Genomic DNA, 12,500 nt, shown 5'->3' with positions numbered 1-12,500 from the left:
GCGCAGCAGGCTCACTGGAGCAACATTTGCTTCCTTCTCACTGTGAGCATTATGCAAGAAAACCAAGAGTCCTGCTTCTCACCACAGCCACTGGTAAGTGGACTGGGAAAAACTGCCCCAGCCTCCTCCTCTTACCTGCACCTGGCACACACGCTTCCCACCCATCAGGAGCTCGGGACGTGCTGCAAGCTGTGGAGCAAGCAAGGCACACACACGACTCCACCAGCTTTTTTCATGGCATAGGATGGCTTTGTACTTCTGATGGCACTTCCAAAGTTTTAATTAAGATCAGATTTTGGGGATCTGGGTGGCCTTTCTCATTTGGAAGTTTCTCATTTGGAAGTTTCATTTGGAAGTCTTCAATAGAAGTGCCTGAATTTTTCATGGATTCAATGGAGACCTATAAAGTAAATCTCAACTCAGGTCTTAATTATAAAGCTAAAGGTTGCATTGCTAATAATGCCAATACTGAAGCCTGCAATCATTAATAGTTAACATACTCGCCGCAGGCATTGTTCCTCTAAAGGACCTGAAATATTGATAAGCAGAGCAGGGAGGAGATGGCATGCCAGCCCCGCAACAGGACAGCTGGAGAACAGGACACTGCTGGTGAACTTCTCTGCCACCCAAATGCAAGCTTTCCCTCACAGGGCAAATGTATGAGCCAGATCTGCTGTGGGATTATTTTGGCTTCCTGTCAAACACACAGGCCACAAGAAATGAATGATGTTATTTTGCTTTTTAAGCTGGTGAAGGAAACAGTGAAAGAACACTTGATGTAGCTGTCATCAGCCTGAACACCACCGTGAGGAACCACTCTAGAGCTGTACGTGTATTTTGGTCTACACACAAACAACTGCAGACAACGAAAGTGTGCCCTTCTCATCAAGGGGATACTATTTTTCTTGCATTAACTTTACAGTAACATCTGTTATATATGATAAAATGAAGTCAGCCTCCATCGTTCATTTTTGCTACAAAGAAACCACTCACATCACTTCAGTAATATCGAGAGGCTGCATTCCTGCCTGGCTTGGAGAAATGACTTCAACCAATCAAAGAAATTCGGATCTATAGAGATAGATTATATGTTTGTCAATAAACTGGCTTTCCCCAAAATAATGTTAAGTTGTAATGAATCTGTAACAGATGATAAGTCTCAACTAGGCATAGCTCTGACTGTACAGAGAAGTCTGACATAGACTAGGATGCTAACATTACCTCTTCTTATTCCTACTTTCCTCACTGCACACACACTCACTTACCCCAGACCAGCCCCAGCTGCCCGCAGTCACGCTGCGTTCCCCGCACAGCTCAGCCATGCCCCATTCCCTGCTGAAATTCACATCCACTCCTGGTCAATAGTGTAAATTCAAAGGGACCAGGAAGGCGCTTGGGGCAGGGACCTTCCGTACCTCACAGGTCCCCGTCAAAGCCCACCCTTTGCCAGGGTAGAGGTGGAGGAAGGAGGCTGCGCTCCCACCTGCTGCCTACCTGCGATACTGTGATGCTGCATTTCTTTGCCAGCTCTTCTTTGGCTTCTTCACTGGGGTAAGGGTTACTGAGGTGGGAGTAAAAATACTCATTCAAGATTTCTGTGGCTTGTTTACTGAAGTTGCGCCTTTTCCGCCTGAAAAGAGACAAGAAAACCACAGCTGTTCCAGACATGCAGAGCTCCAGCTGGGCCGTGGGGTGGGAGCAGCCCCCGTTGCCCACCCACAGCACGCAGCCCCCTCAGCAGCTGCCCAGCCCTGTGGGCTCCATGCCAAGGAGCTGCAGCACCCATCTGTGGGGTCAGGCCCTGGCAGGGTCTGGGCATTGCCTCCAACCTCCCCCAGCCTCCACAGGGGCCTTCACCCCGACGGTGCGCCAATGCCACCCGCCTGCAGCAGACTGGAGCCAGCAGCAGGACTCAGGGTAGAGATGAGCTGAGGAAGGGCATGGAGCCACCAGTGCCATCACCCTCAGCACTGCTGAACCTCCCTTTGCCGATTACAGTGTGACCAAGCTCTTCCCCTTTGCTGGCAGGTCAGCCGGGGCTCCTGCAAAGGGCTGTTGGGGTGAGCACAGCAGCACCCCCTTCATGCCACATCTTTATCTAGCACTCATTGAGCTAATTGGCTTCCCGTGGCCTCAGCAAGGCCGGGCCCAGCCATGCTCACTCCACGGCCACGCACAGGACACGGCACCACGGGCCGCCAAGGCACGGCCTGCCCACCCCAAGGCCGCCTCAGTGCCACGGGCACGCCTCGCGCCACCTCCCCTCCACACGGGCTACAGCGGCAGCACCTGCACGGCCACAGCTGCCTTCCCCCCAGCTGACATCGGCTGCCTGCCTCCCTGAGAGCATCCTCACGAAGGCACCGGTTAAACATTTCCTTCAGAGCTCCCTTCCCCTCCGGGCTGGTTGCAATCAAACTGCCGGCGCCTCGGGCCAGCAGGCAGCCGAGCGGCAATCCCCAGCGCTCTCTTCCAGGAGTATCACGATGCTGCTAACGACGCTGTATCCTGGAGCAGGCAGACTCTCCCTAGAGCTGCGTTTATCTCATTACTGTGCTTCCGCTCATTTTGCCTTATTTACCTTCCTCCTTTTTAAAGAAATCACTTTAAAATGTGCATCTGCAAGCTTTACCTTTTGCAGTTACTGGAGCTCTCCATAGACATTTCCTCCAACTGTTTGTAATTACCCTAATTTGCCACACCTGCCAGTGACCTCCTTGTTAATAAAATTATTTTGCTCTTGTTTAGCTCCTCACAGCTTTCAGGTGTGAAGCAGGAGGTAGCTGCTACAGGCAGGCTCTGCGTGGCGCCTGAGGCTCCTTCGCCCTCTGCTTGGGCTCTCCCTGTGCTGCCGGGCCCGGCCAGCTGCCAGCACCCTGGGAAAGGGATAGTGCTGGGGGCTGACATCCCACCTTGTCGGGGCTACTCAGCAAATTTGGCTGTGTCTGTAAAGCTCTTTTCAATCCCTGCCTGCCCGTCTCCTCACAGCCCAGGAAGAGCAGTGTGCTCCAGCTGCTGCGGACAGCAGTGCTGAGCTCCAGCAGCTTTGCAAGGGACGCATGTGGTGGCTGTTGCTGGTTCAGGAGGTGCTGCCTCCTCCCTTACCCTAGCCGAGCGACAGCTTGTTGGGAGAAGGGCCAGCAAATCTGGCTTTTGGAAAGCATCGTCGCCTTTCTTACCTCAGGCACAGGCAGCTGCTAACCCAGTCAGCCTCAGCCTGTGGCGCATCCCTCCCAGATAACTGGGCTCTTCGTTATGGGGCCAGTTCCAGCCTTATGCTGTGAGATGTTGGTACCTGCAGCCACTTAAATAACTGCTGGGGTGACAAAACAGCCCTCTGCACAAACCCTATGTGACTCCTACTCGAGCAGGGTAAACAAACAAGCACAGGGTAAACAAACCTAATCCTTGCACTAAAATGTGTTCAAAAATGCTGATGTTTATGAAAGATCTCTGAACAGCAGCCTGTCCTGTGTGCAGGCACAGCTCCCAGGAGCACCAGGCTTCCACTGGGCTGCTTTGTCCCAGCAAGAGCATGGGGTACTCATCTCAGCCTTACCTGGCATCAAGGAACCTTGACCTTAAAATCATGACAGCTTCACAAGTACTTTGTTTGAGCTGCATCTGGATGGAGCTGAATTTTCGATGAATGATGCCCACCATCCTTTCAATCTCCTTGGGAGAAATGGGACGTGTCCGACTCTGTTCTCTGAGAAGGTTCATCACATGTGTGGTAAACTCATTACATGCCTGCAAAGGAAGGAGAAGTTCAGAAATTGCTTTGTGTCATCCCAAAATGCCACAAGCTGGCATCTGACCCCATGGTGCCAGCAGTGGTGGGGGATCCCCACGCTGCCCCATCCCTGCACGTGGCCACAGGAGCACATCGCACACATCCAGTAGGTGAGCTCCACACACTGGATGCACTTGCAAGAGGTGGGCTGACCCCTAGACAAGCAGCACGTAAGATTTTAACTCCTTGCAGCAGGTTTGGGAAATGAAACCTGTCTGAGGTGCCTTGTGCAGTTCCCCTCCGCAGGCGGTGTCACAGCCAGGCCGTGCGGCAGCCTGGCCGTACAGCGCTGCCGGGGCGGTGGGGAGGGCAGCATCAGCAGCCATCAATTACCAGGCCCAGACTGTGCAGGCGAAAGGACACAATGATATAAACTTCTGCAGGCTGCATCATCAGCAGGCTTGGCCTGCTCTGAGCCTCTGCATGACCAAGTGGCTGTCACACTGGCATCCTGGCTTCCCCCCACGCAGGCTGCAAGCTGCCACAAACTATGCTGATTTATGTCTCCTTTATCTCTTTCAAAAACAAAACCCGGGCCTGCTGTCTGCTCGGGAGAGCGGCGGTGGAGCCGCCAGGCTCCCTCCCCGGCACGGTGCTGGAGCACGGCTGGGGCAGGGACCTGCCTGTCCCGGCGGCAGGAGGGGGCTCGGCGCCGTGCCGGTGCAGCGGGCTCACGGCATGCAGCGCTCACCAGGAGCGGTGGGCAGGGGCTGAGGGTCCCGGCAGGCACGCACGTTGGTTGCAGCAGCAGCCAGCCCTCCTCACGCACTGCAGAGCTGCAATCGCTTCCTAATAAGGCCAGAGGATTTCGTGCATCTGACGAACGGGCTACGAGCACGATGCTCGGCAGCCTGTAAATCACGCAGGGGAAGCAGGACCAGTGTCTCGTTCAGACCACGTATGTTAAGTTGCTGTTTGACTCCAGCTCCCCTCTTTCTACTAAAGCCAGGGTTGAAAATATCACTACAATTTGTCTTGCAACTGCGTTTTCAGTGATTTTCCCGTATTTCAACAGATTATGTGAGGGAAAGAGTTAAAAGTGAAAAGTTTATGCATCTAAAAACTCATAATTTCCTATAACATTTGCTGAACGTCTCACAACTTATTAAGTGAAGCCATCTATGAATGCAAATGCTGATTAGCAATTTGGCAATAGCCCAACATTCACAGAATTCACATAGCTTTTCTTTAAACCAGTAGTTCATACATGATTAATTAGAACATCTCATTTATGTAGTGTGCACTTTAGCTCATTACTCTAAGTAAAATTCGTTAAGTATTTACATTTAGATAATTAAAATCTGGGTACACCCTTAAGAAAGATGCATACACTTCAGGCAAAGTGATTTTTTTTTTCTTTACACTACTGAAAGTAAATTACAGGGTAATTTACATCCCCGCCGCACCGCGTGGAGCAGCGCTCGGCCGAGGCGCGGAGCAGGGTGCCCCACGCGTGCCGCTGCAGGTGGCTGGCACCGGGCACTGCAGGCCCATGGGCTCCTCCCGGCAGCTGCCCACCACAGTCTGAGCTTCAGGGCAAGGAATTTGACCTGCCTAATCCTCGTTTGCCATTTGCACAGTTTTCCTCCCTTCTGTTTTGACATTCCAGGCTCCCGAAAGAGCCGCAGAGCGCCCATCCCTGCTGGCCGCCGGCCTCTCACCACGCGGTGAGACCTGTGCAGACCTGGGGAGTTCATTCCTAAAGTCCTATTAAAATGGTAACTCTTATTGAAAAATAATTTCAGGTACTTCTGTTCAGTGAAAAATATTTCACCACAAATATATCAAAAATTGTATGTTTCAAAGCTAAAGTGAGTTTCTTAATTTCAAGAAGCAAAAATCTTTCCCTGAGTTTCCTTGAAATGCTTGATAATACCTAGTTTGGCTACATCTATTTAAAGGGCCTGCTTTTAATTTATTTTCCTCGGTATCTCCCATCCGTGGAGTTACTGCAGCCCAGCAGAGTGGAAGTAAGCTCAGAAGGCACCACTGCTTTGTCTTGTTTTCTCTTGTTTATTTATAGCGTCCGAGCTACTTGATCCCTTTTTCAGTACTATTTTTCAGGCCTCTGCTTGGTGCCTGAGACATTATTAATAATGTCAGGTTATAAGTGATGGCCTTGTTAACCTGCTCAGAAACCTTGTAGGAGCGGAGGATGCTTCTGCTAGCCTTAATGCTTAATCAAGACTCCTCAGACAAATGCAAGGAAAAGAGAGGAAATGGCCCAAAACGGTCCCCAGCCGCACAGTGCCACAGCGCTCTGAGGGTTGGTGGCGTCTTCCGAAGAGCCACACTTCACCCCAGTTTGGGGTGAATCCAGAAGACATCTGTGAACTCAGAAAGCAGGTTCCCAGCTGCTCCGGGAGGCCTGGGACCCTTACAGTACTTTTGCCTACAGCAAAAAATGTATTTCAGTGTAATTATAGAAGATAGCTTTCAATATGTCATCTCTATTATAGCAGCTGTAAATTATGGAAAGAGCTGCCTGTGTACGACCATCTCTCCTGGCACACGGCGAGGGGAGAGTTGTGTGATGGCGTGACACACTTTCCATTTTCCTTTCCTTTCTTTTTTTTTTTTTTTCTCCGAGAGCATTCCCCTAACTGGCAACAAATGTCAGGATCAAACTCCGTCTGGAAAGCGTCTTTGGAAAGACACTCCGGCGTCTGCTGCCGGCTGCGGCGGGGCGCGAGGCGCGCGGGCGAGGGCAGGAGCTGCCCCTGCTGGGCAGTGGGGCTGCGCTGGGCGCCCCGGCCACGGCCCTGCCGCCTGCAGGAGGACAGCCCCGCGTCGGGAGGCGATGGAGGCAGGGATGCAGAGTCCCGGCTGCCTCTCAGCTGCTGAGACAGGCGCTGTTTGGAGACAAGCTGGTAGGAGACAGTTTGCTGCAAGGCTGGGGAAATTATCATATTTCTGTAGAGCAGACATTGCTGGGTGTCAGGACCAACAGGGGGAAGCGTACATGTTTCAGAACAACTCCACCTCGCTCTCTGTCTCCTTGCAGCATCTGAGCATCCTCCAAAGTTTCCTGTGGTGTGGACGGATGGCTGTGACATTTCAGCTGAAACCTTTGTAAATGGAGCTACAGGGCTAAAAATGCTCGCGGTTCCCCCACATCATTAAACTTGTTAGAGTCAGAGGACGCTTGCCAGCAAACGGCTGTAAGCACCGACCTGCATTTCCTTTGGCCCCAGTTCTGTCTCCAGCTTGTGTCCCTGTGCTTTGAAAAGCCATGCTCCTGCTGGACAGTGCCCATTAATCTGGTGGCCACCCCCGGGTAGGCACTGCAGGCGGCACGCTGGGGCACCACCACGCCAGGAGAGCTCAAAGGTCCTCACAGGACGTTCGGTGTCCTTGCAGGAGGAGTGGAGGTCACTCGGAGGAGAAAACATTTGCACAAAGGCCCTGCACCCCTCGAACAGCAGGGAGAAGGAGGCAGCTACAGAGCAGGCAGAGCCACCAGAGCCAAGGAGCGCGCTGCCCCAGCCTCGTCCCGCTGGTGCCCAGGGCAGGAGGTCAGGAGGACCCCTCCCCGCACCCCCCCCCCACAGCTGCTGCAGCACTGCTGCCTCTCAGAGACCAGGCCTTTGTTCCCAACAGCATAAAAACACAGAGCCAGGCAGACAGGGACCTTTCAGAGGGTATTCACCAGAAAAAAACAGGAAACTGAAAATAAAGGGCCCCACTGGCAAGGCAGCCCAGCCCTGCAGGACACAGCCGAGGGGAAGCGTGCGGCGGGGAGGGAGCGCGGGCGGCACGGTGCACAGTGCTCTGCCCTCGTGGCTTCGAGTGGTTTCATCACTGCCTCCACATCTCTTTTGTGGTTTTGGTCTGTTCACACCGATGCTTTGCCATGATGGGCTGGGGGCAAGCGCAGGCCTTCCCCGCGCTCAGCTTGGGAAACCACCAGCTGATGAGGTTTTGCTGAGCTGATTAGGCTCAGGGCTTGTGAGCTTTATTAGGACACCTCTGGGAGAGGAAAACAAAGACACTGCTTGAGGCTTGCAAGGGCCGGGGGTCTCACACGGTTCTTCCCTCCCCCTGTGCTCCCATGTGGATGTTCACTGAGAGGAGGCGAGCAGAGGGTCTCCCCGCCCCTGGGGGTGCCTGGCCATGCCCACAGCAGCAGCACCGCTGGGCCGAGCAGCAGGCAGCACACCTCACGGCACCCCTGAGCCCCCCAAGCAGCACACGTGGCGGGTCGCTGAGACCCAGCCTCGAGCTCCTTACCATGGCGCTCTGCAGCGTGCTCCTGACGCAGGCAGAGGCACTGAGGGCTGGCGCCAGCCCAGGAGGGTGTCTCCAGGACCTCCCTGTGCCCTTCCCAGCGGGGCAGCTCCCAAAGCCCAGCCCGAGTGCAGCCCCCCCAGCCCAGCCCCACGCCTCTGCCTCCTCGTGCCCGCTTGCCACAGGTGCCCACGTGGCCCCAGCCCACGAGCGCTCGCAGCGTGTCCCGAGCGGGCTCCTGAGTGGCACCGAGTACCTGGAGCTCTCCAGCTCTGTCCCACCCAGGGCTGGCTCCAAAAGCAGGAGCACCAGCTCAGGTGTTGCTTTTGTGTGGTTACAGACAACAGAAGACACTCAGGCATGCGAGACATGAGCCCTGCGCCCAGCAAACTCCAGCGTGTGGCCCCAGGGACCCGGTGGGTGCCCAGCCCCTGCAGGGCCGCGGGGCGCGCTGACGGAGCCCGGGCGGCGGGTGCTGGCGGTAAGAAGTGCGAGAGCAGCAGCAGGTACACGTACAACTGAGAGGCTGATGTCTGACCTGTTCATATTTCTCCAGCTCTGTGTGATAGATTTGTCTGATCTGGGTCAATTTGGCTCTGTAATCTGAGTGTTCAATAGAGTTATCTGAAGACCCTCCAGAGGCTGCTGCGGCTGCAGCTGCTGCTGCCGATCCCCCACCTTTCTCCGGACCTGAGACTCCTTCTGCCAGAAGCATATTGTCTAGTCTCATTAGCTGGGGATCGGGAGGGTCTTCCTCCTGGGCTCCTCGGATGCTCAAACCTTGGGCAGAAAAGAGAGAACAAGAGAAAATACAGTCAGTATTTCTTGCATCTGCCAGGCTCTGCCCGCTCACACGAGGTGCCATGGCCCTGTGGCCCTGCAGGGTCGGACCTGCCCTGGCCGTCCTCCACCCTGCCGTGCCCTGTGGCACCCAGGCAGCCCTGTCCTCCCAGGAAAGCCCGTGAAACTCGGGCAGACAGACTCTGTGGGCTCCCGGCCATCCCACAGAACCCCATCGCTTCCCATAAAAAGCAAGAATGTCTTCCTCCAGCTTTTAAAGGACCCTGTAGAATTTGTAAACATTTCATTGTACGTATTAAAAGAATATTCACATGAGTACAGATACGTGTGCCTTCCGGTTGTTTTCCAAGACATATCTAAATCTACACGAGGCTGGCATTATCCCTACACATTATATCACTTTGACGCAAGACCACGTGGTAAAAGTAAGTGCATTATTTATTTGGAAATAATTGATTTGCTTCTTATTTCCTTCCAAATGGGTCCAAGCACTGCATTATTCTGACTGAGACTTGCACCATTGGATTCTTCCTACAAGGTCCAGGCATCGGCCTTAAGTGCTGGGACGAAACGCTGCCGCTCACCCCTGAGCTACAGCAGGCTCCGGGCAAAGCTCCCACTGCCACCAGGCGCGTGGATGCAACCACCCCTACGTGTGCCAGGAGCCTCTGGCTCCACACAGGTGCCCTGTGCTGCGATCTCACGTTGGGAAGGGGAAATGGCTGAGACAGAACCCAGGCGATGGCTCAGAAAGGACTGCCATGGGGAGCAAGGCAAGGAGGCAGCAGCAGGTGCAGGACCGGCCCAGGCACTGGGCACACACACCACGGGGCTGGGCCGCCCCTCGCCGTGCAGGAATTCAGTTGCTATCGTGGTGCTGGGGTATTCAGTGTGGTTAGCATTGCTGGTGCTCTTGCACTCGTTGTTGGGAACAATATTTTAAATCTAATTTCTGTTTTAAATCCAGAATTTCCGAAGTGATGCTCAGTCAGCAATCCCTCCTGCATCCTATAGATCAAGGCTGACAATTTGTAAGTTTAATCAGGGTACACGGGCACGGTGCCAAGCTGTTATCAACAATGCCGAAAACAAAGTTTAAAAATAATTACAGTCGTATAAAAATCACTAGAGCCGTGGCTTCTTGAAACAACATTTCCATTAAAGACGTAATGCAGCCATGTACATCCCAGCCCAATTAACCTCTTTACATCTGTGTAAGAGCAGGCACGGGCATGCTGGCTGCTGCAGGTCCCGGGGGTCTGCCGCTGCCCCCAGCACGCTTGCAGGGCACCTGTGCCCGTCTTTGCTGCTCACAGTGGTGCAGGCTCCGAGCAGGCAGCACCAGAAGTGGCAGCAGCACCCGCAGCAGCCACACACAGCTGAGCACTGCGCTGCTGGTTGCTGTGCGGGACCAGCGGCCGCTCCCATGCAGACTGCCCCGTGGTGCCCAAAACGCTCTGCACAGTGTGCAGTGACCCCTGGCTGGCCAGCCCCCCTGACTCAAGAGAGCACAGCATTAACTTTGCTCTAAAATACACATTTTAAACCCGTCACCTTCATTTAAAACTATAATTCCATATAATTTCATGGGAATAATAAAAATGTCTCCTCGTCGCTTTAACTTATTTCTGCTGCCCACTCAGAGGTTCACGGGGTTTGCAAATAGAGCGCGTCGCCACAGCACACCCCTGGGTGCACGCACTGGGACGGCCACAGCCACGGCCACGGCCACGGCCACGGCCACCCGTGCTGCTCCGTGCCTGCGGAGGGAGGGCGATGCCCGGCGCCGCGGCCCCGTGGTGGCCAGCCCAGGTCGGGAGCCCCCAGCCCCAGCTCCCAGCGGGCAGGGCTGCACCAGCACCGCCCCGGCCCTTGCGCCCCACGTTTTCCTGCTTGCTGCCGTGCTCTTGCACAGCCAAGGCAGAAACCCAAGGCATTCTGGCTCATGGGGGCTGCTATTCCTGCACCGTGTCGGTGAGGCATGCCTCCTGTTTATCTTACTGCTTTTCTGGTCCGGTCATACGGTTAACAGCATTCTGGTTTTAATCCACTCCAGCTCGCAGCCCCTTCTTGCGGAAGATTTCTACTGTTATTTCTTCTTTTTGCTTCTGGACTGTTTCTCCGCCTGTGCTTCCTGTGCTCTATTCCAGCTGGTTTTCGCCAGCTGCATTTCTGCTATGAAATTTATGCACCCTTCCAGTATCACAGCACCAGTCCCGCTCATCTCCCCCGATGCTGCGAGACGGCGGGCCAAAATCTGCAGTGCAGTAATTTGGTACAATTGCTGTGATTTCAGCATCATTTTCTCCTGAGTACAGGCCAAGGATTACAGGGCTTTGTCCAAAATGACACTATCCATCCAGACTTAAATTAATATTCAAAACCCCCAACCCTCCCTGTGTAAATTGACAAAGGACAGCGGATGTTCCCCAAGGTTGAAATGCAAAAGACGATGTCTGCAACGGAGACTAACGGAGTCGATGGCAGTGAGAGGCCCCAAAGCACAGGAGGAAGAAATCCAGCAGATAAAAACAACGACGAAGCCACGGAGGTGTCTTGCACGCAGCCCTCATGCGTGTCTCCAGAGCGGGTGACGGGGCCGGCAGAGCGTGCTCGTCTCGGTATTAACACCCCTGTGTCCGAGGCATCCCGCCCAGAGAGCGTGAGCCTGCCGGCAGCCCGCAGACAAAGGGATGACGAAGTGTTCGTGCGGGGACGTAACATTTGTTTTGCCCCTGAGTGAGCCGCATCGTTCACTCGAACGGCAAAGCCACAAGTTGATTAACTGATTCTAACGAGAATTAAGCTGCGCGTTCCCTCCGATCCTTCCCGAGGAGCTGCAGGGAGCAGGCCCGCACGCCTGGCAGGGCCCGGAGCCCCTGGGGGCGGCGGCGGCAGCGCCGATGACCTCCCCTCAGCCCGGGAGAAGGCGCAGCTCGGCAGCAGCCCGCGCGTTGCAGCAGCGTGCTCGGCTGCAGGTTCGCTGCTGTAACGCCACCCGAGGAGCCAGAGCACCGCCGGGGCTCCTCAGCCAGGAGGAGAGCTCTCGCTATTCGCTGGCAACATGTTTGCTCCTACCAGCACCTGCCTTTATAAATTACTCGTCGTTTGAATACGGTGATAATATATGTATTTTTTGACATATAAGCTCACACTCAGTGGCTATTGTTTCCCTCTTTTATTCCTCAGTATATCAACCTATGAGTTTATTACTGTTTAGCTCACTGACCTTTCAATGCATCGTGGAATTAAGGTGCAGCGCGGACTGGAAGGAACACAACAATACATCACCTCCAGGAGGGCTGCAGCTGCGCGAGCGGCAGCGCGAGGGTCGCGGCGAGGCGGCGGCGGCGCTGCCCAGAGGAGCCCCCCCGGCCGCAGCGCGCCCAGGGGCTGCCCGAGCGCGGACCCCGGAGATCCAGGACGGCTCACTAACAGCGGACACGCACTTGGGTCCGCACGGTATTTAAAATCTGGTATCCTTGGTGACAATAGTGCGTTATAAGTTAATAAAAAGCATGTGTGCTACTGATTTTAATCTGCTTATAACTACAACGTTCATTTCAGTATCTCAATGATTTAGACAAATCACATAAACAGACACTAAAACATTGTTTAACAATGAACTTGGCTTTGTTATAAGACCACAGTTTTAGCATATCTTTCAGCAAATCCTAAT

General features: G+C 54.1%; 1 protein-coding gene across 8 annotated transcripts in view; it reads right to left on the bottom strand.

Moving 5' to 3' along the window:
* The window catches only part of PBX3 (PBX homeobox 3), a 114,708-nt gene that overhangs the window by 14,567 nt on the left and 87,641 nt on the right, over nt 1–12,500 (bottom strand). For all 8 annotated transcript variants that reach the window (XM_084298862.1, XM_084298861.1, XM_084298867.1 and 5 more), the window contains 3 exons: nt 8,559–8,800; nt 3,560–3,750; nt 1,495–1,630 (listed from right to left, as the gene is read on the bottom strand). In XM_084298862.1, the coding sequence (XP_084154988.1) occupies nt 1,495–1,630; nt 3,560–3,750; nt 8,559–8,800 (569 nt within the window). The remainder of the gene's footprint in view (nt 1–1,494; nt 1,631–3,559; nt 3,751–8,558; nt 8,801–12,500) is intronic.

Source organism: Netta rufina (assembly GCF_964035555.1).
Source record: "Netta rufina genome assembly, chromosome: 20".
Classification (NCBI taxonomy): Eukaryota; Metazoa; Chordata; class Aves; order Anseriformes; family Anatidae; genus Netta; species Netta rufina.
The sequence above is the reverse complement of the archived record's forward strand: the minus strand, read 5'-3'. Positions and strand labels throughout refer to the sequence as shown.